Source organism: Oncorhynchus mykiss, chromosome 5, assembly GCF_013265735.2.
Source record: "Oncorhynchus mykiss isolate Arlee chromosome 5, USDA_OmykA_1.1, whole genome shotgun sequence".
Lineage (NCBI taxonomy): Eukaryota > Metazoa > Chordata > Actinopteri > Salmoniformes > Salmonidae > Oncorhynchus > Oncorhynchus mykiss.
In genome coordinates, this window is record NC_048569.1 from 77,618,611 (window position 1) to 77,642,188 (window position 23,578).

At 43.5% G+C, this 23,578-nt stretch overlaps 2 protein-coding genes across 3 annotated transcripts; one reads left to right on the forward strand and one right to left on the reverse strand.

Moving 5' to 3' along the window:
* Positions 1-3,673: 3,673 nt before the first annotated feature.
* LOC110524610 (60S ribosomal protein L5) lies at positions 3,674-8,601 on the forward strand. Its single transcript, XM_021604435.2, has 8 exons — positions 3,674-3,822; positions 4,483-4,552; positions 4,718-4,833; positions 5,438-5,572; positions 6,227-6,429; positions 6,981-7,158; positions 8,100-8,188; positions 8,440-8,601. Exons 1-8 carry the CDS (start codon positions 3,820-3,822, stop codon positions 8,540-8,542), a joined length of 897 nt encoding a protein of 298 aa, XP_021460110.1. The 5' UTR covers positions 3,674-3,819; the 3' UTR covers positions 8,543-8,601.
* Positions 8,602-8,846: 245 nt separating this feature from the next.
* On the reverse strand, positions 8,847-23,539 carry LOC110524609 (divergent protein kinase domain 1A). Of its 2 annotated transcripts, XM_036978450.1 has the most exons (7): positions 23,419-23,539; positions 23,205-23,288; positions 11,853-11,987; positions 11,579-11,686; positions 11,146-11,322; positions 10,639-10,854; positions 8,847-10,451 (listed from the first exon to the last, which is right to left on the reverse strand). In XM_036978450.1, the coding sequence occupies exons 1-7, from the start codon at positions 23,431-23,433 to the stop codon at positions 9,855-9,857; spliced, it is 1,332 nt and encodes a 443-aa protein (XP_036834345.1). In that variant the 5' UTR covers positions 23,434-23,539; the 3' UTR covers positions 8,847-9,854. The 2 variants fall into 2 exon arrangements, with proteins under 2 accessions (XP_036834345.1, XP_021460109.2); XM_021604434.2 differs by lacking the exons at positions 23,205-23,288; positions 23,419-23,539 and adding an exon at positions 20,752-21,184.
* Positions 23,540-23,578: the final 39 nt, after the last annotated feature.

Consider the following 23,578-nt stretch of genomic DNA (forward strand, 5'->3'; position numbering starts at 1 on the left):
GGGCCGTACGCACTACCCTCTGTAGTGCCTTGCGGTCGGAGGCCGAGCAGTTGCCATACCAGGCAGTGATGCAACCCGTCAGGATGCTCTCGATGGTGCAGCTGTAGAACCTTTTGAGGATCTGAAGACACATGCCAAATCTTTTCAGTCTCCTGAGGGGGAATAGGTTTTGTCATGCTCTCTTCAAGACTGTAATGGTGTGCTTGGACCATGTTAGTTTGTTGGTGATGTGGACACCAAGGAACTCTCAACCTGCTCCACTACAGTCCCGTCGATGAGGTTGGGGGCATGCTCGGTCCTCCTTTTCCTGTAGTCCAAATTCATCTCCTTTGTCTTGATCACATTGAGGGAGAGGTTGTTGTCCATGCACCACACGGTCAGGTCTCTGACCTCCTCCCTATAGTCTCATCGTTGTCGGTGATTAGGCCTACCACTGTTGTGTCATCAGCAAATTTAATGATGGTGTTGGAGTCGTGTCTGGCCGTGCAGTCATGAGTGAACAGGGAGTACAGGAGGGGGCTGAGCACGCAATCCTGAGGGGCCCCCGTGTTGAGGATCAGCGTGGTGGATGTGTTGTTACCTACCCTTACCACCTGGGAGGCGGCCCATCAGGAAGTCCAGGAACAAGTTGCAGAGGGAGGTGTTTAGTCCCAGGGTCCTTAGCTTAGTGATGAGCTTTGAGGGCACTATGGTGTTGAACGCTGAGCTGTAGTCAATGAATAGCATTCTCACATAGGTGTTCCCTTTGTCCAGGTGTAAAAGTGCAGTGTGGATTGTAATAGAGATCGCATCATCTATGGGTCTGTTGGTTCGGTTTGCAAATTGGAGTGGGTCTAGGCTTTCTGGCGTAATGGTGTTGATGTGAGCCATGACCAGCCTTTCAAAGCATTTCATGGCTAGAGACGTGAGTGCTACGGGTCGGTAATAATTTAGGCAGGTTACCTTAGTGTTCTTGGGCACAGGGGGGGCTATGGTGGTCTGCTTGAAGCCTGTTGGTAGTATTGCAGACTCAGACAGGGAGAGGATGAAAATGTCAGTGAAAGGGCCTCCCGAGTGCCGCAGTGGTCTAAGGCACTGCATGGTAGAGCTAGCTGTGCCACTAGAGATTCTGAGTTCGAGTCCAGGCTTTGTCACAGCCCGCACAATTGGCGCCGCCCCATGGATGTCCTTGTCCCGTGGCGCACTAGTGAATCCTGTGGCGGGCCCGGGATAGGTGCACACTGATACGGACGCCAGGTGTACAGTGTTTCCTCCGACACATTGGTGCACTGGCTTCTGGGTTATGTGGGCATTGTGTCATGAAGCAGTGCGGCTTGGTTCGGTTTCGGAGGACGCAAGGCTCTCGACCTTCGCCTCTCCCGAATCCATATGGGAGTTGCAGCGATGAGACAAGACTGTAACTACCAATTGGATACCACAAAATTGGGGAGAAAAAGGGCAAAAAATAATAATACTAAAAAAATTATAAAATAAATAAAATGTCAGTGAAGACACTTGCCAGTTGGTCAGCGCATGCTCGGAGTACATGTCCTGGAAAATCCGTCTGGCCCTGCGGCCTTGTAAATGTTGTTTGAAGGTCTTACTCACATCGGCTGCGGAGAGCGTGATCACACAGTCGTCTGGAACAGCTGGTGCTCTCATGCATGTTTCGGTGTTACTTGCCTCAAAGCGAGCATATAAGTTATTTAGCTCATCTGGTAGGCTTGTGTCACTGGGCAGCTCTCGGCTGTGCTTCCCTTTGTAGTCTGTAATAGTTTGCAAGCCCTGCCACATTCAACGATCATCGGAACCAGAGTAGTACGATTCGATCTTAGTACTGTATTGACACTTTGCCTGTTTGATGGTTTGTCAGAGGGCATAGTGGGATTTCTTATAAACTTCTGGGTTAGAGTCCCGCTCCTTGAAAGCGGTAGCTCTACCCTTTAGCTCAGTGCGAATGTTGCCTGTAATCCATGGCTTCTGGTTGGGGTATGTACGTACAATCACTGTGGGGACGACTTCCTTGATGCACTTATTAATAAAGCCAGTGACTGATGTGGTGTACTCCGCAATGCCATCGGAAGAATCCCGGAACATATTCCAGTCTGTGCTAGCAAAGCAGTCCTGTAGTTTAGCATCTGCTTCATCTGACAACTTTTTTATAGACCGAGTCACTGGTGCTTCCTGCTTAAATTTTTGCTTGTAAGCAGGAATCAGGAGGATAGAATTATGGTCAGATTTGCCAAATGGAGGGCGAGGGAAAGCTTTGTACGCTTTGTATCTCTGTGTGTGGAGTAAAGGTGGTCTATATTTATTTTCCTCTGGTTGCACATTTAACATGCTGACAGAAATTAGGTAAAACTGATTTAAATTTCCCTGCATTAAAGTACCCGGCCACTAGGAGCGCAGACTCTGGATGAGCGTTTTCCTGTTTGCTTATGCCGGTATACAGCTCATTGAGCGAGGTTTTAGTGCCAGCATCAGTCTGTGGTGGTATGTAGACAGCTATGAAAAATACAGATGAAAACCCTCTAGGTAGATAGTGTGGTTTACAGCTAATCATGAGATACTCTACCTCAGGCGAGCAAAACCTTGAGACTTCCTTAGATATCGTGCACCAGCTGTCGTTCACATATATGCATAGGCCCCAGCCCCGTGTCTTACCAGTGGTTGCTGTTCTATCCTGCCGATAGAATGTATAACCCGCCAGCTGTATGTTCTTAAATGTCGTTGTTCATCCAACATATAAACCAGCGTTCATATAATAACACCTTGTGATGTTTATTTTTGCTCTGTAAAATAACATGTTCCTATTAGCTGTAGTCTACTAAAGTCAAGAGTAACTGCAAAGTACTGGAAGCCAATCGCTACAGCACAAACTCACCTGTGGCTCATTGTTGCCTCTGAAAGTAGTATCAATTCCACAGGAAGTTTTGGAATGTTGCTGTCTAGAGTGGATTACAGCAAACATGCCACACTCAGAGGGGGTGAAAGAGTAATCTCCGGTTAACCCAGAAGTAAAATCGATGCAGAATCTGCCCACGGGAGATTAGTGACAGGGAGACTATTCAATGTCAGACAGAAGATGTTGAAATAAAGGTTCACTATCAGCTGTCCAGCTCAGACTTTTTTAAAACAGGTGAGAATGAGGTTAATGGCAGAGCCGACTATCGTGATCCACATAAGAGCAAAAGGTCATCAAACTAACTTTTCTGGTTTTACATGGAAATTCCAGTGCTAACAAACATATCATATTTCTTATATCAGCCACACCCTCGTCTGTCCTAAAAAAAACACTGACGTAAGACTCTTGCTTACACCATACTGTCTACTATGGAATGAAAATCAGACATAATTACAGAGCAATCCTCCCTTTGATGTCCCATGTGTCTTCTGTACAACATCCTTTGGGTCTGTTGTTTTAATTATTAACATGTTCCTATAGCAATGTTTATTTTTATTCAGTAGATGTTCATAATATGCATGCACACACAGCATGGCACAGTCACAGTGTGATGTAATTTGTGTTGTAGGACACTTTGCAAATGCCTTCAATAAATGTACGTTGAGGGTTTATTACAAACCCACAAAGGAAAATACCTCAGTGATGCACATTTTTTATCATGTACTGTTGTTGGAGACATCTTATCACCTGGTATTGCCATTGTCCCCCCTATACAGTAGAGGGCAGTGTAGCATTTGTCTTACTCTAAAGCTACATCCTGCTACACGCTATTTACGCAACATGCGCAATGCAAACTTCCTTTTTCTAATGCAGCGGAGTCAAATCCCCTGTCTTTGACTCCAGGCTCCTGGTTAAGGAGACAGAAAAGACTGAAAATGGTTAGTAAAACGCCAAAATATGTTCCTACATACATATATAAGACATCAGATATGTGTTGTGTGCAATCACATGTTTTAGATGTTTTTGAAAGCCATAGATGAAGATGGATTCCGTCCAGCTACCTCTCACGGGGGTCTATCAAACGTGGCCTAATGGCCGCCTGAATCAATTCATGCTTCCTGTAGCTCTGTAGAGATCTTCCTAGCGAATTGTTACTTTGTCTGTAATCAAGTCCAGTGATGTGAATCGCTAATAAACATGTTTATAGTGTTGCCAAAGTCGGAGTAGGGTCGAAATTAAAACTAGCCCGAGGCTAGTACTTTTCACACCGGCTGGCTAGTAGAAAATGTGGTCAGCTAGTTCGACAGTTGGTGAAATTGTCTTTTCATATATCGCATGGCACAGATTTTGGACCGGGATAGGATAATGTGGCCAGTGCCCCAAATCCATCCCTGTGCTGAACATCGCAAAGTAGTGCTAACTAACTGCTAGCTAGCCCATCAGCGAAGATGGGCCAAAGACTTGGTGTGACAATGTCTGACAGTTTGGCCACATAAAATAAACTTTCAGTGCAGCATGTGTAACGTTAGGTCTACTTTGTGTGTTGAAAAGTAGTTAGGTAGGTTTACCGACATGCTAATTACGTTACTATCTTATAGGGTTTTGTGAAAGTGGTGAAAAATAAGTCCTACTTCAAGAGGTACCAGGTCAAATTCAGGAGGAGGCGAGGTAAGGGATTTCTAAATTGTCAAAATGATTTGTTTTAGCACGTGATTGGAGTTGTAAGAATGCAAATGCCATGACTGTCCTGATATTTCCTTTCACACTAAAGACCCTATTCATTCCATTGATAAACCTCCATCTCACTGACTTTGGTATCCTTGTTCTGCATAGAGGGAAAGACGGACTACTTCGCCCGTAAGCGCCTGGTCATCCAAGATAAGAACAAGTACAACACACCCAAATACAGGATGATTGTCCGCTTCTCCAACCGGGATATCGTCTGCCAGGTAAGATGGGGAAAATGTTGGAATTACCAGAATGGACAATCTATTTAGCAGAAACTTTTATCTAAAGCAGCTTACTTTTGACAGTAACACATTCATCAGTAACACACAATTGACAGTTACACATGTGGCTTGTTAGAGTCAAACCCACAACTCTGTTGCCACCTGAGCACCATGCTCAGGTGGCAACAACTAACTAACTTAACTGTCCAGTTTAATCCACTGAGAAAAATGTGGAACTGTGTTCTCAGATCAATTCAACTAGATTGACCCCATCATTCTCACATGTCCCATGACGCTTTGATTTGAGTTAATCGGAGATGTCCCATGATGCTTTGATTTGAGTTAATCGGAGATGTCCCATGATGCTTTGATTTGAGTTAATCGGAGATGTCCCATGATGCTTTGATTTGAGTTAATCGGAGATGTCCCATGACGCTTTGATTTGAGTTAATCGGAGATGTCCCATGATGTTTTGATTTGATTTAAGCGGCGATGTCCTATACTATGACTGGTTGGTTACCAGAAATCGGCGCAGCACACGCTTATGGATTAAATGTTGTAGACTATATTGTCATTATTTCTTGTGTTATGTGATTTGCTTCAGATTGCCTATGCCAAGATCGAGGGGGACATGATCGTGTGCGCTGCCTACTCCCACGAGCTGCCCAAGTACGGGATCGCCGTTGGTCTGACTAACTACGCAGCAGCCTACTGCACTGGTCTGCTGCTGGCCCGCAGGGTAAGATCAGCTCTCATACACCCCTGCTCTGACCTGATGGCTCCCTCCATAGTTTTGTTCAGTTTGCAGCACTATTAGCGAATGCGTATTCTATGTTTCTACCCTGTTAATGAAAGCTGTCTTTTATCAACATTGCATGTGCCATTTACTTTCGTCAAACCTTGTTTAATCTTTTACACCTTGAACTAATTTCGAAGTTATTGACATAACTCTGGATCGCGTTCTGGATTGTTTGTTATAGAGATGCCATGATCCCCTGTATTACATGAAGTATGTCTGCTCTGCATCTGAATTTCCAAACAATCCTATTGAACCATGCATTTCTTTTTGCTCATTGTGAGGAATTGGCAGTTACAGGCGAAAGGCTAGCTGTCCGTTTGACTTGATCCACTTGTTTAGCAACTGACTGTAATATAATATGCCATTTAGCAGACTTAGTCATGCATGCATACATTTCTACGTTTGGATGAACATGGGAATGGAACCCACAATCTTGGCATTGCAAGCATGATGCTCTACCAACTGAGTCATAAAGGACCTCTGCTTTAGCCACCTACAGTGTTGCTTGCTGAGCGAGAACACACTACCAATGTTGTCAGCTTGGCTTAATACTACAACAGATTCCTCTAATCCTGTTTTTGTCTTCCCCTCCAGCTGCTGAACAAGTTCGGCCTGGACAAGGTGTACGAGGGACAGGTGGAGGTCACTGGAGATGAGTTCAACGTGGAGAGCATCGACGGTCAGCCAGGTGCATTCACCTGCTACCTGGATGCAGGGCTCGCCAGAACCAGCACTGGCAACAAGGTTTTCGGAGCCCTGAAGGGGGCTGTGGATGGAGGCCTGTCCATCCCCCACAGGTAATTACTTTCCCTGGCTTAAGAACATGTTTTTGTAGCCAGGGGCTGTATGTATCTAGTGTCTTGGCGTAAGACTGCTGATTTAGGAACAGCTCCCCCTGTCCACAATCTTATTCATTGTCATCGAAAAGGCAAAACTGATCCTAGATCAGCATTCCCACTCTTGGGGCACATGATGCATACATCCCCAGGTCAAGATTTGTTTGTAAGTCACACAGATCTGGGACTAGGCTAGTACTTCTGAAGTTGCCAGGATCTATGTGTTGCTTGATGATGATACACTTGAGGCTGAGCAAATTGTAGTTGGTCCTTCATTTGCCCAGGTTGATGTAACATGTCCTGTTTCAAGACGGGGCTGAGAGCAAAATGAATCAGTAGTTTACCAGCCAAATGTTATGTTCTTGGTGTTCTGCAATCACTCATTTCATATGGCCTTAGTGAAACTATTGGTCATAGTGCACTGCCTATAATCCTCAGTCAATATGACTGGGTCAGTAGTCCCTTTCTGGCTGACATGGTCTTGTCCCCTCTTCCCCTTCCTTTCCCCCTAGCACTAAGCGCTTCCCTGGATATGATGCGGAGAGCAAAGAGTTCAATGCAGAGGTCCACCGCAAGCACATCATGGGTGTCAATGTGTCTGAGTACATGAGCTATCTGATGGAGGAGGATGAGGACGCATACAAGAAGCAGTTCTCTCGCTTCATCAAGAATGGCGTTGCCCCTGACACGGCAAGTTGAAAGTTCACACTGAACCCATTGTGATGTATCGGGAGGTGCCTGCCAATACATGTCTATTAGTTAAATTAGACCACAGCTGGATGGTTACGTGTTTATCTGCACTATTAGCCACTTGGGATTGTATCACACACCCAGTTCTACCCAGTTTTCACTGAACCAAACTAAACCTGAGATAGCATGGGTTGCTACTACTGCTCTGTTAAATTCTTAGGCCTCATGCCTGTAAGCATACTGGGGATCATATCAGCTTATGATGCAAATAAATTCTGAAGGGAAAGTTGTGCTGAATCCCAAACCAGTCCCTTCCCCTTGGCCCTGCGTTTGCGTGTTCACAGAGGCCTATTTAAATGTAAAACACAATTGCGTCATTCAAGTCACCCGTGTTTCCTGAAGTTAATGGTTTCATTTAATTCCCTTGTCACTTAGGAAGTGTCCCTTGGAGTTGTCAGCAACACGTGACACCAGAGTGCCCTCAAAACGATTTGGTAGGGGGCGAGGGCCTGGTTTGGGATTCTGCGTTAACTTACTGTCCATTGCTTCAATCTTATCACTGCCCTCTGATCTACAGGAGGGGATAGGGGTTGATTTGGAATTTTTCAATAAGTCTATGTAGTAACTGCTGCTTGATGATGATAGACTTGAGGCTGAGCAAATTGTAGTTGGTCCTTCATTTGCCCAAATTGATGTAATCAACGTTTCAAGACGGGGCTGAGAGCAGTACAGTTAATACATTTGTGTCATATGTACTAGTCCTAAAATACAACTGGCAAATGTGACATCAACTCATTCTTATCAACTGGATGTGTGTAAAGTAAAAACTATACTGCATCCAGCAGGAGCCTCTGTACTGTTGTGTTAATGTGTATTTGGTCTGGAATTTACTTTTATTTACCCACTACATGGTACTATTGTTTGCCACACTTGTCTCGCAGGTTCAGGAGATGTACAAAAAGGCCCATGCTGGCATTCGTAACAACCCAGTCCACGAAAAGAAGCCCAAGAAAGAAGTCAAGAAGAAGAGGCAAGTTGATGAGCAATTTTGGCTATTTTCTATTGGAATGCAGTACTTACTACTGCATTGTTGGCTTTCATGCTGTTATGACTAAAACATCATGGTCCAAGTTGGGGTCAATTCCATTTCAATCTATCTGTTTGTATTTAAACACATTTCAGTTTACTTATTGCATTGTCCCCTGCCCTTGGCATTGTAGTCATGTTCCCTGACATTGTTAAAATGCATCGTAATGTAATAATTCTGTTTGTCTCCCCCAGGTGGAACCGTGCCAAGCTCTCTCTGGCCCAGAGGAAAGACCGCGTTGCTCAGAAGAAGGCCAGCTTCCTCAGGGCTCAGGAACAGGAGGCTGCCGACAGCTAAACTCTGGTCCTAATGATGTAGGGACAATTCTTTGTTCTAATAAATCTTTAGAAAAAGAATATAGCCTCTGTCTGTTATTGGTTTACCCCTCTATTATAATAGCTACTGTTTGAAGTGTTACCCATACTGTTTAAGTGGTTGAGATTGTGTGGATTTGGACATGGAACTGATTTACTTACTCTCCTCTGAAGTGTTGGCTAGTCTCTTGATTCAAAACCATCCGAGGATATTCAAATATGGACCTCCAATCCAGTTTCACTGCTGATTTCATTTTTTCTAATCAAACTTATTTAGACCTGGGACACCAGGTAAATGCAATTTAATCTGGTAGAACAAAAAAACAAAGCTGACCTAGCTTGAGTTGAATACACCCGCTATAGACAGTGTTCAATGCAGATTTTAAATAGATGGAGGGAAAGTTGACAATGGAATACAATAGGCATTGTTTGCTAGAAATGTACAATCAGTCTAAACATTACACAAATTAAGGGAAATTAACCCAGTCCCCCTCAATTTGTAAAGCATTTTTAACCGATGGTTTGATTGTCCCTCTATATACTGAAATTTAAACAACATTCAACAACGTCAATTGAAATGAATTCATTTGTCACTAATCTGGCTTTCACATGACTGAGCAGGGGTGCAGTCAGGTTAAAAACAAAAGGTCTACCGACTAGGGAGCCAGGCCCAGCCAATCAGTTTTTCCCCACAAAAGGGCTTTATTACAGACAGCTGATGAAATAGAGTAATTCTCTGGGTGACTGGTCTCGGATGATCCCACAGGCGAATAAGCCGGATGTGGAGGTCCTGAGGCCGGTTTGATGTACTGCCAAATTCATTAAGACTGAGGCAGTTAATGGTAGAGAAATGTAGTCAATCCTCTGGCAACAGCGCTGTTGAACATTCCTGCAGTCAGCATGCCAATTGCATGCTTCCTCAACTTGAGACATCTGTGGCGTGTGATCAGTGGCCTTTTGTCCCCAGCACAAGGTGCACCTGTGTAATGATCATGCTGTTTTATCAGGTGGATGGATTAACGCTCAAACATTTGTACACAATTTGAGAAGATTTTTGTGCATATGGAACACTTGGCATCTTTTATTTAAACTCATGAAAAACAGAACCAACACTTTACATGTTGCTTTTATATTTTTGTATATTATAGTTCCCTAAAAAGCTTAAGAGGGGGCAGCAGTAGTGTTCATCTGTCCTGATTCTCCACCCTTTCCCAAAGTGTGGATTTACAATAGTAGAAATGCTGTTCCAATCAATACTTTCAAATCCAGGGTCTGGATGTACCTATGTTTTCACCTCAGGAGTCCTTAGTGTGCGATATCTTTTTCCACAACAAGCTCTTCAGGTTGTTCAGTATAAGCGAGTGTTCCATCTCCATCTGTTCAGCCGAGCCCTTCAATGCTATACATGCATACAGCTGTTTCTCCAGCTCCTCCTGAATGTCAGACGGCGCCCCGTTCAGGAGGTAATCCTTCAGTGTGCCGCACGCCTTGGCCAGGTTGGGCTGCGTCACCTCTGGAGTACACCGGTGCTTGGTGAGGTCACAGGAAGTGCGACAGTCGGCACCGTACAGACAGTCGTCTTCCGTGTCGCACCGCCGCTCCCTCATGGCTTTCTGGAAGGTGGCCTCGGGGACAATGTGGCGAGTGTCCATCACCTTCAGGTCGTGGTGGTCGTTGTAACCGAAGCCGTCCGCGCTCACGTCACACATGAGGAAGGAGCCGAAGGTCCCGTGGAAGACATCCTCAACGAGCTCCAGGAGGCCGATGGAGATCTTGGCCTTACGGGGCCAGGAGGGCGTGAACCACTGGTCCATGCTGCGTCGTACCCCCGCGGGGATCCACAGCTCCACCACCCAGGGCAGGCTGATGCCGTACAGGGGAGCATAGGGCACCTTCTCCATCACATACAAGTTCAGAGAAAAAGGGAACAAGAGAGATGGGGGGTATTGGAAGAGGCAGAGGAGAGAGCTGTGATGACTTTCATCACAAATACGCTCATGATTACTAGATCATTTGTGTTGTCTGAAGAAAATAATCCCTGTTTTTATTCTTCATAAATGGGCATTCCTATTAGATTACCTTCTCCATCACATACAGGTCCCCACAGAAGCCCAGGAGCCTAGGGGTGTGCTCTCGGTCCTGCAGGACTATTGCTAGCAGAAACTCATTGAGCTGGAGAAGAGCCCACGTGGAGCGGGCCTCCGGCAAGGAGATGAGGCCATCTTTGTTGTAGTCGGCCATGGAGAAAACCAGGCTCACCAGGTCTGGAAGGTTGGCCTGTTCACCCACCTTGGTCTGGAGAGGAATAAGGGGTAAGAGATACCTTCGTAACAGAACTGCATTAATGAACACGCTAGCCACTAAAGTCATAACACACTAACAAAGATGGTAATAAGTTACGTGAATGTGAATACTGTGACAAAATATAAATGGGCATTTATGAAATATTGGTGCCCTGATTATAAATGCATAATGTATGGATTATGAATGTGTTATGAAGACCTTCAATAAGTGTTGGACATGAACCTATTAATAAAAGCTGGTAGTCTAATGAATCACACTAGGATGAGATGACAGTATTCTGACCTTGAGGTGGCTGAGGACCATCTCTTTGAACTTCTCCACGGAAGTTCCCTTGGTGGGCTTGTTGAAGGGTGATGCCTCCTTCCTGTGCTCCATCTCAGCTCCCAGGTTATAATGAGGAATCTCTTCCATTTGGCACTTAATCACCCCCTCTAGGTCCCCCCAGCCACCTGAGTACACCTGAGACACACAGACCCACAACATGCTCGTGTTAGTTCTCAGACACAGAAACACTGTAGCTCTAAACACTATGGGTGAATCTCAAAAGTCCTTCCTTGATTCCTCATGTCCTCTCTCCACACCACCTGCCCAATGTCAGAAGGAAGTGAGAAGCAGATCCTTGGATCTTCTCCTCCAATGCTCTCCTTCCCTCTTACATTTTGGAAAGGAAAGACTTGAGATTTACCGTAGAACTAGGATCAGAGTCAGATCTGACCTGGTTGTTCGGCTTGGCAGAGAGACACTTCCCCAGGTACAGCGTGTCTTTTTCACACAGGCTTCTGCATGCCGAGCCGTCGATCACTCCTTTCCTGTACTTGTCACACTTGGATAAATAGACATGGTGTTGGTTTGTATAGTAACTCACAGGATGGTTTCAATACAATATGGAAGCTGACACTAGAATGCTGTATTTGAAGGAATAGTATATTTTTAACCAATAGGAGGCTCCATCAATTTACTTATTTCATATAAGGAAATGGAGAACTCACTATGGAATTCTTGCACTCATGTCCACGACACAGCTCTGAGTAGGATGAGTACTCCACATACACCACCCAGCTACCCACAAACACTGCCAGCCATGAGAAGAACAGATACTTCATGTGCAGGTAGGAGAATCGGGCCTGAAACAGAGAGAGCAAGGGAGTGAGGGAGAGAGAGTAGATAATGAGATAGAGGGGGAGAGAGAGCTGTGATGACTTTCATTACATAAGATCATGATCAGAATACATAAATGGGCATTCCTATTCGAAGAGTTCAGGTGGAAATCATATTTCCAAGAAAGCAGGAATGTGAGGTTGTGACACTCAGCACTAAAGGGATTTCCAGTCATTTCCATAAGCAGGCTGGTCTAGTACCAGTAGTGTAGTTATCCAATTAATAGCTCCTTCACTGGGTGCATAATGAAACATGAACGTTTAACTGAGATTCAGTATTATAACAATCCTGCAGAATAGATGAGGTGAGAGATTAACAGATAACACACTGACATAATTTGCGCTAAAACAGGGTCAGGTTGTGAGACGTGAAGATTCATAGAAAGAACCAGATTCAAAACGACACTTCCTCAAAAACTAATGTCAATTTAGATTTGAGTGGGTTTCAACAGAATGCATTTCGAATGCATTGCTGTGCCAGAACATCCTACCTTTCTCCATGTTCTTCAGGAACTAACAGCAAACCGATCCATTTGAAATTTAAATGCCACTTAAAGAAATTTGGCGGGATTGCCGTAAATCCCAGACCCCTCGTGGCTTGACATTCTCTAATCAGACATCTTAAACCTGTTTACTGTGTTATTCCTCTCCAGAAGGGCTGGGTGATCTTGTAAAATGTATAACACGTGAAAGAAATAATAACTATTGTTATTGAGAGGGAGAGTATGAGAGAAAAACAGAGTGTGCTTGGGGACAGGGAGTCGATACAGCCATAGGGCTCTGGTAAAATGAAGTGCACTATATAAGGAATAGGGTGTCATTTGGTACATAGCCAGTGACAGACAAAGGAGGGAGGAGGGGTGAGGCCTTCTGTCTTGTTCCCAGTGTCTGTTGCGCCTGCATCTATGCTTGTTGTAGTCTAGCAACCATCTGTGAGAACAGACCATGTGACTCGTTCTTCCTAGACCGACTTGGCCACTGCAACAGAGAGAACAATAAATCACTGAACTGAGGTGGGTCATATAATGAGGGGGGAGAGCGAGAGACATATCGTGTACGAGCCAGCATTGAGTCAATCATGTAATTTCATGTGATCCCATATAGTGGCTTGCGAAAGTATTCACCCCCTTGGCATTTTTTCCTATTTTGTTGCTCTACAACCTGGAATTAAAATAGATTTTTTTTTTTGGGGGGGGGGGGGTTTGTATTATTTGATTTACACAACATGCATTTACACAACTGCATAACTATCTACAACATATTACAGTCCTTCAATAAAACATAATTCTGTTCACTGCTATAACAGCACATTCATGTACACTATTTATGAAACTGTTAGTAATGAACTAGTTTATTCTAATTAGAGAGCAATTGATGGAGAAACAGGCCTTAAATTGGGATATACATGGGTAGTTGCCTATAGAGGGCCTTGTGGCGTACAGTAATACTTCATTATTACAATGACTATTGATTATGAGCTCTGTAATCAACAACCCAATGGTGCTCTGTGGTAACACATGGTTAGTTACAGGCAGACAGCTACTGTACAATCTTTATCCTTTTTGACACTCCAAATTGTTATTGCCTTTTGATTCATAATTCTAAATGGACTTTCTTAATGTTCTCAGTAGATCAATAATGGCATTACTTCAACACAGAAAGCTGGCTGAGTGGAGGAATAACAGACATTCAGAAACCCTTTCTATCCCATCTATTAATAATGAATATGTCCAATGTTTGACAGTGATGGACTCCCCTAGCCTCTCTCCCTCTCCCTCTTTCAGTTCCAATTTGCTTTATTGACATGACTCTGTCTCTCTCTGTATCTCTTCTGTGCAATTCTCAACTTAATACAGTACTTTGAGTGCCAATCTCAATTTCTCCCTCTATTCCATGTTGTGATGCTGTGTGTGGATCTGTAACCACTTCTTACTCAATTCCCACATTTCATTACCGTCCAATGACTATGGACTGAGTGATTAACCTACATGATTGTGAGTAAAGGTGAACTCTTGCATCGTCTTTGCCCAGCACTTGTAATGTGATGTACATTGGACAATACCACTTTCTAAAGATGAAACCTTTACGCAAATGAGGAAAAGCGAGTCCCTGTTTTCTGAATTGGATTTCTATAAGAACTCTTATTAGTGATGATGCATAAGACTGGGACTTGACAGATGTGCATTCCCTTCATCTTCCACCCACCCTCTTTCACTGACAGTAAAGATGACTCTTCTGAAATCAATTTAGCCCTTCAGTCTGCATCCATCTCGCTCTCTAATCTAATCCTTCTCTCTCTATTCAATGGACCTCTTACTGTAATGTCAGTCCATTACTCTCCTCTTTTGTCATCTCAGTGTTGAGAGCTGTGGAGTCTATTTTACCTTTATTTAACTAAGCAAGTCAGTTAAGAAAAAATTCTTATTTTCAATGACGGCCTAGGAACAGTGGGTTAACTGCCTTGTTCAGGGGCAGAACGACAGATTTGTACCTTGTCAGCTCAGGGATTTGGTCTTGCAACCTTTTGGTTACTAGTACAACGCACTAGGCTACGCTGCCGCTCCTGACTAGTCACAAGTCACTTCTCTATTGTGACTGCAGGTTCAGAGCAACCAATTTTTAGCAATTATCTCTCCCCACAGCCCAACCTCATTCTGTGGGTTCCTAGACCTGGACGGTGGTTGGAGCAGCTAGAGGTCAAAGAGCTGTAATCTCGGTTAACCCTTTTCCTCTGTGCTTAGATTTTTCCATACTTGTGGGAAGAGTTGGTGCTTTCCAGATAAGTGTTCTCCCAGCCGCAGTGCCTTGATATTAAACCTAAATTATTCAGCATTCCACAGGACCGACAACTGCTCAGAATGTCATTTACAACAGCATGGTGTCTAGTGTAGTCCCTCTCTATATGCAGGCTGATCTCTGCCTCGGTGTCTCAGAGAACCAGATACACTTGACTTGGGAGGTGTGCCAGGCTAATAACATAATCTGTAGCTTTCCTTGTCATTTCTCTGTGGCATTCCCTGGTCAAGTAATCTGAAGACCTCATACACTTGACTTTACACTGAGTGAACAAAACATTATGAACACCTGCTCTTTCCATGACATAGCTTTCACCTGGTCAGTCTATGGTCCCTTATTGATGTAACTTATTAAATCCACTTCAATCAGTGTAGAGGAAGGGGAGGAGACAGGTTAAATTATGATTTTTAAACCTTGAAACAATTGAGACATGGATTGTGAATGTGTGCCATTCAGAGGGTGAATGGGCAAGATAAAGAATGTAAGTGCCTTTGAACGGGGTACGGTATTAGCTGCCAGGCGCATTGGTTTGAGTCAAGAACTCCAACGCTGCTGGGTTTTTCATGCTCAACAGTTTCCTGTGTGTATCAAGAATGGTCTACAACCCAAAGTACATCCAGCCAACTTGACACAACTGTGGGAAGCATTGGAATCAACATGGGCCAGTATCCATGCCCCAATGAATTGAGGATGTTCTGAGGGCAAAAAGGGAGTGCAACTCAATATTAGGAAGGTGTTCTTAATGTTTGGTATACTCAGTGTACTGTATGTTTAGAGTGAGCATAATCGGTAGGTGTCCTAGTACTTTCCCAGTGTTTTTTTACAAACCTAAACTGAAAGAACTAATCTCGATTAACCCAGAACTAAAGTATTGCGTAATTGGTCAGAGGCTCGATGAAGTTCAGGGTCCATTTGTGGGAAGACAGAAAGAGTATCAGAACTGGAACAAAGAGCTCCACCCTCTCTCTTTGCAAGTTCGGGCAAGTCTATTGCCAAATGTTCCCTCCCCTTTCGAAATTCGAAAAAGATGCAAACACCTGTGAAACCAAGATTTGTCCAAAGCACCGGAACTAACGCTGCTCGTTATCTCACGCATGCCATTGTACAAATCATGACAGATCTACAGTGAAAATTTATGTTTACGTAGTCTGTCCATGAGAGACTAAGAGAACTGCTACAAAGCAGCATGACCACACAAACAATACACTGTGTTCCATATTGATTCTTGCGTAGGTAGGTGCTGTAAATTGCATCCAACTGCAAAGTCATTATAGATAACACTCTGAAGGAAAATAAATATGTGGTTGTTCTTTAAAAATCAATGTTTTGAGGGCCTTCATTTGAACTGTGATTATGCATTTCTCACTCCTATACAGGAGCCCATAGGCTGCTGGTGGGGAAAGAGCAAGGCTACGTCCCAAATGGCTCCCTATATAATGCAAATAGTGCCCTATGGGCCCTGGTAGAAAGAAGTGCACTATAAAGGGGATGGAGCCCTAAAACACAGCTAATGAGGCAGCATTGATCCTGGCTGTTGTGACTGCTTGTTATTAATTACCAGCTGTAATCAGAGCTGTGGTGATGTAATGGGGTGTGTGGATGGTAAGGGCGGAAAGAGTCATTATAGGGCACGACCTTTGCCCTGAGATCCCGGGTCAAAAGTGGTGCACTAGAAAGGGACACAGCCTTAGCCATTGTTTAGCCACTAAATAATCATGCATCCCACCAGGCCTTGGGTTTTATTTCCTTAGAAGGAACTGCAGAAAGTGTAATTGATTATCCCCTACATATTATGTCTGAAACATGCTGGAGATACCAACATTTCAATCGACACACAGAGACCACTGGTGTGCTGGGACTATAGTCTAACTAACCCTAACTACAGTCCAGCTTTTTTAATTGACACTGAGCAGAGGTCCAGATATTGAGTCCATGCAACTTAAGGATGCACAACAAATACATGGACAAAGCACTTGTTATTTGTGACCTGAAACGGCTCTTTGGCATCCATATACGCAGGGAGAGAAGATAGAAATGTTCTCTGCTCTTGATCCATTTCTATGCTGACACTTGTTTTGCAGCCCTGCTCACCACTCATCCATTATTCATGATCATAAAGCTAGTCCTCTCTAATGGGCACTCTCTCCAGCTGTGAAGAGAGAGAAATGGAAAGAGAGAGATATGGAGAGATGGGGGAGAGCGAAAGAGAAAGAGGGATAGAGAGATGAGGGAGGGACATATGAACAGGGAGAGGAAAGGGGGATACCTAGTCAGTTGTACAACTGAATGCATTCAACTGAAATGTGTCTTCCCGCATTTAAACCCCTCTGAATCAGAGATGTGCAGGGGGCTGCCTTAATTGACATCCACGTCATCGGCGCCTGGGGAACAGTGGGATAACTGCCTTGCGAGGGATAGAGATGAGAGAGAGGAGATGAAGGGGAGAGACAGAGAGGAGATGAAAGGGAGAGAGAGAGGGGAGATGAAGCAGGGATGGATGGAGAGGGAGAATTAAAAGATTGGGTCACAGACAAAAGCAAACCATTTCCCTCCCTAATATTCTAGATGGGGAACACTTATAGGCTTATGCACAGTGCACACACATGGGAATCATCAAGCGTGGAAGATGTTTCCTGGTGAGAGCTTCTTTTTGTACCACCTGTGTAAACTCTCTGCTTGCATCTCCCTCTCTCTCATAGGAGTTACGCACCAGTAACTCATCTGTCCCAGCATCCATATCTTCCTCCCAGGACTCCAAGTCTCTAAAGGAAGGAGGTGTCATTACTATTTGCTGTGTGCATTGTGCAGGCTCAGAGAGATATCACACTCAGTGCATCCCAAATGACACCCTATTCTCTACAAAAACACTATATAGGGAATATGGTGCCTTTTGGGAATTACACACTCTCTATTTGTGTGCCTGGTACAGGCACAGGGAGATGTAACACTGTCTCTGTGCAGGAGCTACGCGCTGCCTGGTTGAGCGGACTCATCCCAGTCCCAAGTCGGACAGCATACAGCAGGCAATAAGAAAGACCCTCTCCCTCCTGGTCGAGGACACACCCTCCTGGTCGAGGACACACCCCAATCCCCACACTGACTCAACACTGCGACAATAACACTACATGTTAACAGCAGATTTTGGGCCAGTTGTTCACTTTTCACTTACATACTGTGTAGATACATATGACATGTTCATGGCCTGTTGTAAGTTACAGTCTCCTAACATACAAGCATGCAAAAATACACAGCCTTGCTCTCTCTTCCTCACATATGCACACACACGCACAAACAATCACGCAAACCTACACACACGCACAGAATAGCAGAAGTTGCCACCACAACTTAACACATTGCTTGTTAGCTCTCCTCTTGTGTCACAGGACAAAGTGACATGTCAATAGCATTTAATTCTGACTTCCTGCTCTTCTGCTCCAGATTAGTTCATCAGTTCAGCCTATCGAGCATGTCCAAAATACAAATGAAGTTTACACCTAAGGAGAGTGGGGTGGGAAGAAAATACTAACCAGCTAAATGCTGCATCTTAAGTAATATTGATTAAATTAGGCTCCCACCATGTCCTCTGGGACAAGCTTAGACCTCAAACAGTGGTTTGTGAACACATACTGATAGATTCATGCCCTGCAGAGCATGGAGAGGAGGCGATATGGGAGAGAATGGAGAGATGAGAGCACGCAGGTGTTCCCCTAAGGAGAGAGAGTTGTGGAAAGATGAGTTGACAAACAGCACCTCCTTAAACCTCCCCACATCTGAGTTTAACTGACTAAAATGTAGGTAACCAAATCTTCCAGAAACATACAATTTAAAACTTTGAATAATTTGCTCTGTTCTGGGCATGTGTGTTCTAGTTAGCACTGTCAAACTGTGCCAACATCAAATAAGATGATCAGCATCGTCATCATATCTCCCTATTGCACATACTGACACAGTTCCTCATATTCAGGCTCGGGCCACAGGGGTACATCAGACCTGGTTCTCTCTCTTACTTCGCAGGGACAAAACCGGTGGGTGGGCAATGGACATCGGTCCTTTTCATTTTTAATTGCAATACAAAAATACACCGGTGCCTGATCACATATTCACACTGTGTTAAATAGGTGACAAATCACAACAGACACGTTTCTAGGCTACCCATATTAAAAATGTGCAGCCAGGGCTACGTGTTTGGTGATCTCAACTATGGCTTTCACAAAGGCCCATAGGGCTTTGGTCAAAAGTAGTGCACGATATAGCGAATAGGGTGCCATTTGGGATGAGTCATTCCCAGGTTCTAACTCTGGTGGTAAAAGGACTCAAGGAGCATTGGATGTCAGATCTGGATGACTGGGTACAATAAACTGGACCCAGCATGGCAGGATTACCCTGTCTCCTGACAGACAGACAGGATCCATGGAGCAGTTTTATCTCGGCTGGACCACTGAGCTCTGCACCACCTGACAACCATGGCCTTCCACAGTATGTAGCCTATGTGGAGATTCAATTTTGGATGACTGCGATAACTTCCGCCACACGCAGTGCAATGTCTGACACTATTAAGTCAGAAAGCAGACCCAACTGTAGACAATACGTCTTTTGATGCTAAGGATTTGTTGAATGTTTTGTGAAATGATTTGTAATCTCTCATGGCTGTTTACGCAAGATTTTTGGTCTGGTTTAATGAGATTAAATTACTTGTGACATTCTGGGAAATTCTGTAGGCTACGGGGAGTACAATTTTAAACAGTGCTCTGCATAGATAAAACAATCACAAGGAATCCATATCTCCAAGTAGGACATCTGCTTGGGGTTTTATTTACAGTTGAAGTCGGAAGTTTACATACACCTTAGCCAAATACATTTAAACTCGGTTTCACAACTCTTGACATTTAATCCTAGTAAAACTTCCCTGTATTAGGTCAGTTAGGATCACCACTTTATTTTAAGAATGTAAAATGTCAGAATAATAGTAGAGAGAATGATTTATTTCAGCTTTTATTTCTTTCATCACATTCCCATTGGGTCAGAAGTTTACATACACTGAATTAGTACTTGGCAGCATTACCTTTAAATTGTTTAACTTGGGTCAAACATTTCAGGTAGCCTTCCACAAGCAGTTGGGTGACTTTTGGCCCATTCCTCCTGACAGAGCTGGTGTAACTGAGTCAGGTTTGTAGCCCTCCTTGCTCGCACACACTTTTTCAGTTCTGCCCACAAATTTTCTATAGGATTGAGGTTAGGGCTTTGTGAAGGCCACTCCAATACCTTAACTTTGTTGTCCTCTCCCCTCTCCCTCAGCATCTTCACAAGGTCATTTAATGTTGTTCTGGGATTGAACGCATCTCCTTCCTGAGTGGTATGACGGCTACGTGGTCCCATGGTGTTTATACTTGCGTACTATTGTTTGTACAGATGAACGTGGTACCTTCAGGGGTTTGGAAATTGCTCCCAAGGATGAACCAGACTTGTGGAGGTCTACCATTTTTTTATGAGGTCTTGTCTGATTTCTTTTGATTTTCCCATGATGTTAAGCAAAGAGGCACAGAGTTTGAAGGTAGGCCTTGAAATACATCCACAGGTACACCTCCAATTGACTTAAATGATGTCAATTCGCCTATCAGAAGCTTGTAAAGCCATGACATAATTTTCTGGAATTTTCCAAGCTGTTTAAAGACACAATAAACTTAGTGTATGTAAACTTCTGACCCATTGGGATTGTGATAGTGAGTTATAAGTGAAATAATCTGTTTGTAAACAATTGTTGGAAAAATGACTTGTGTCATGCACAATGTAGATGTCCTAACCGCCTTGCCAGAACTATAGTTTGTTAACAAGAAATGTGTGGAGTGGTTGAAAAATGAGTTTTAATGACTCCAACCTAAGTGTATGTAAACTTCCGACTTCATCTGTATGTATGTATGAAATCGGCATGTCTTACTGGAGCGACCAACCGGCGAGTGACGGTGTTCCATCATGTTATGACCTCATTAGGAAGATGCAGAGTGGCCTGGAAAACCCTCCGTGGGACTAAGATGGCAGACACACACACACTCCCCCTTGTGACTGCTGTCACTTTTCACTTACATGGCTTACTCACACAGCGGTGTGAAGGAAAAACAGGCACAAAACAAAAATGCAGCTCAGAGTGTGTCTCTTGGTTGAACAAAACAGACAGATGAGATGATGAGACCAGGGTTTTTGATTCCGGCTGTAAAATAAATTACATTTTTAATAGATATGTTGATCACTGGGGGAAAAAATAGCTACAAACATGAACCATATCTAACTAAATTAAAAAAAGGTTGGGCTCTATAAGTTGCAGTAAAACACCACTCGCATTGTAAAGGTTGGATCTCCTACATGGTCTAGAGAACACTGTTTTTCTCAGCTTTCCAAGTTGATTCAGAAAGTATTCAGACCCCTTGTCTTTATCCACATTTTTTTACATTTAGTCCCCCCCCCCCTCAATCTACACACAATACAAAATTCTGACAAAGGAAAAACAGGTTGACATTTTTGCTAATGTATAAAAATAAATAAAAAGATGACAAGTTGTCCTTTAAAGTTCATGTGGATAATCTTGTGACAAGCTTTAACTGAAATAGGTTTTTTTTCGTAATAAGGCTTGCTTCCCGCTTATGGCTAGAAAGAAGCTTGTTCATGCCACTTTTCTCTCTGTAATTGATTATGGTGACTTGTGTATATGCATGCAACCTCCTCTGTCTTACAGGGACTGGAATCTGTTTATCATGCATCATTGCGCTTTATTACAAATGCCAAGTCACTCACCCACCATTGCACCAAATTGGACCTCACTTTATATGTGTAGAAAGATACAAATGTATGTGTTCATCTACAAAGCCCTTTTGGGTAAACTCCCTCTTTACCTCTGTAGTCTGGTCTCCTTCACCACCAGCAGTTACCATACCCGGTCTGCTAGGTGGTTGCTACTTAAAGTCCCTGCCTTCTTGGCCAGGTCTCCCTTGAAAAAGAGACTCTCTGTCTCAATGGGCTTTTCCTGTTTAAATAAAGGTTAAATCAAATAAAAATACACGACCTATATACTAGACAGAGGAAAGCCCCAAAAATTGTCAAAGACTCCAGTCATCCAAGTCATAGACGGTTCTCTCTGCTCCCTCACGGCAAGCTGTACCAGAGCACCAAGTCTAGGATCAAAAGGCTCCTTAACAGCTTCTACCCCAAGCCATAAGATTGCTGAACAATTAATCAAATGGCCACACAGACTATTTCCATTGTCCCCCCCCCCCCCCCCCCCCCCCATTGACACGGTACTGGTATCCCCTGTATGTAGCCTCGTTATTGTACTGTGTTACTTTTTTACTTTCATTTATTTGGTCAATATTTTCTTAACACTTTCTTGAATGGCACTGTTGGTTAAGGGTCTTTTAAGTTAGCATTTCATGGTAAGGTCTAGGTGTAGACCTGTTGTATTTGGCGCATGTGACAAAGTTTGATTTGATTTGATCAAGTTGGTAGAAACATCGCAAGGATGATCAATGGAAAGGATTTTTGGAAAACATTTTTGAAATGTTTTATCCATTTTAGAATAAGGCTGTAACGTAACAAAATGTGGAAAAAGTGAAAGGGTCTCGATACTTTCCAAATACACTGTATACTAAGTGTACAAAACATTATGAACACCTGGTCTTTCCATGACATCGACTGACCAGGTGAAAGCTATGATCCCTTACTGATGTCACTTAATGAAGGGGAAGAGATGGGTTAAAGAAGGATTTTTAAGCCTTGAGGCAATTGAAACATGGATTGTGTAGGAAATTCAGAGTGAATGGGCAACACAAAATATTTAAGTGCCTTTAAACGGGGTATGGTAGTAGGTGCCAGGTGAACTGGTTTGTGTCAACAACATTAGAATTTTAGAATTCAACAACAATTTTTCAACAACATTACAACATTAGAATGCAAATAAAAACATTATCTAGCTGTCCTTGGGATTGAATGCAGTGCTCTCATCCATGAAAAAATACCTTGTGTATCCTCCTGTTTTGTGTGAAAGCTGGATGATCCCTGTTGCTACAGAAACGGTGAGTACCTACTGAATTGGGCCAATGACTACAGCTCTTGGGCATCGACAGAGCAAGTACGCTATTGGAAATGAAATAGGATCAATCCAATACTCAAAGAAACAGTTGTATCAGAAACAACAGCCTCAATAATGGCAATGGCCAAAATTACAGTTTACCGAAGATTAAAATATTGCAAATTAATGTATATGAAATCGTGTCCAAAAGAGCCTTATAATGTTCAAAGTAGCCTACCATACAGGAACATGAATAATCCCAACTGTCCAATAGTGAATGGGTGATTGTCCGATCACGATAAAGTATAGGAAAGATTTCCCACTGGGTTTACCTGTATGTAGATAGGCTTCCTCAGCCAGACCCATGAAAACAGACCTCTTGCCATGGCAAATAGAGCACATCTCACAACACTAACCTGCCAGAGGAAGAAAAAACAATAAGAAGCGAAACATAGAAATCTAATCTCGTCTTCTGCACAATTATTCTGCCTTCTTGTGTAGCAATAATTAACCACAGTGTGTACAAATAATAACAGTCCATTTCACCAAATCCTTTCTCATCCTCCGTCAAATAAGCTCTTCCTTGGAAGTGCGCTTTCAGTGCTGCAAAATAGCAGCCACTTGAACGCTGCAGTACTCTGCCCACGAGACAGAGTAGGAGGGGATTGTATAGGAAAAGGGGTCCTTGATAAAGGCGTATAGATTA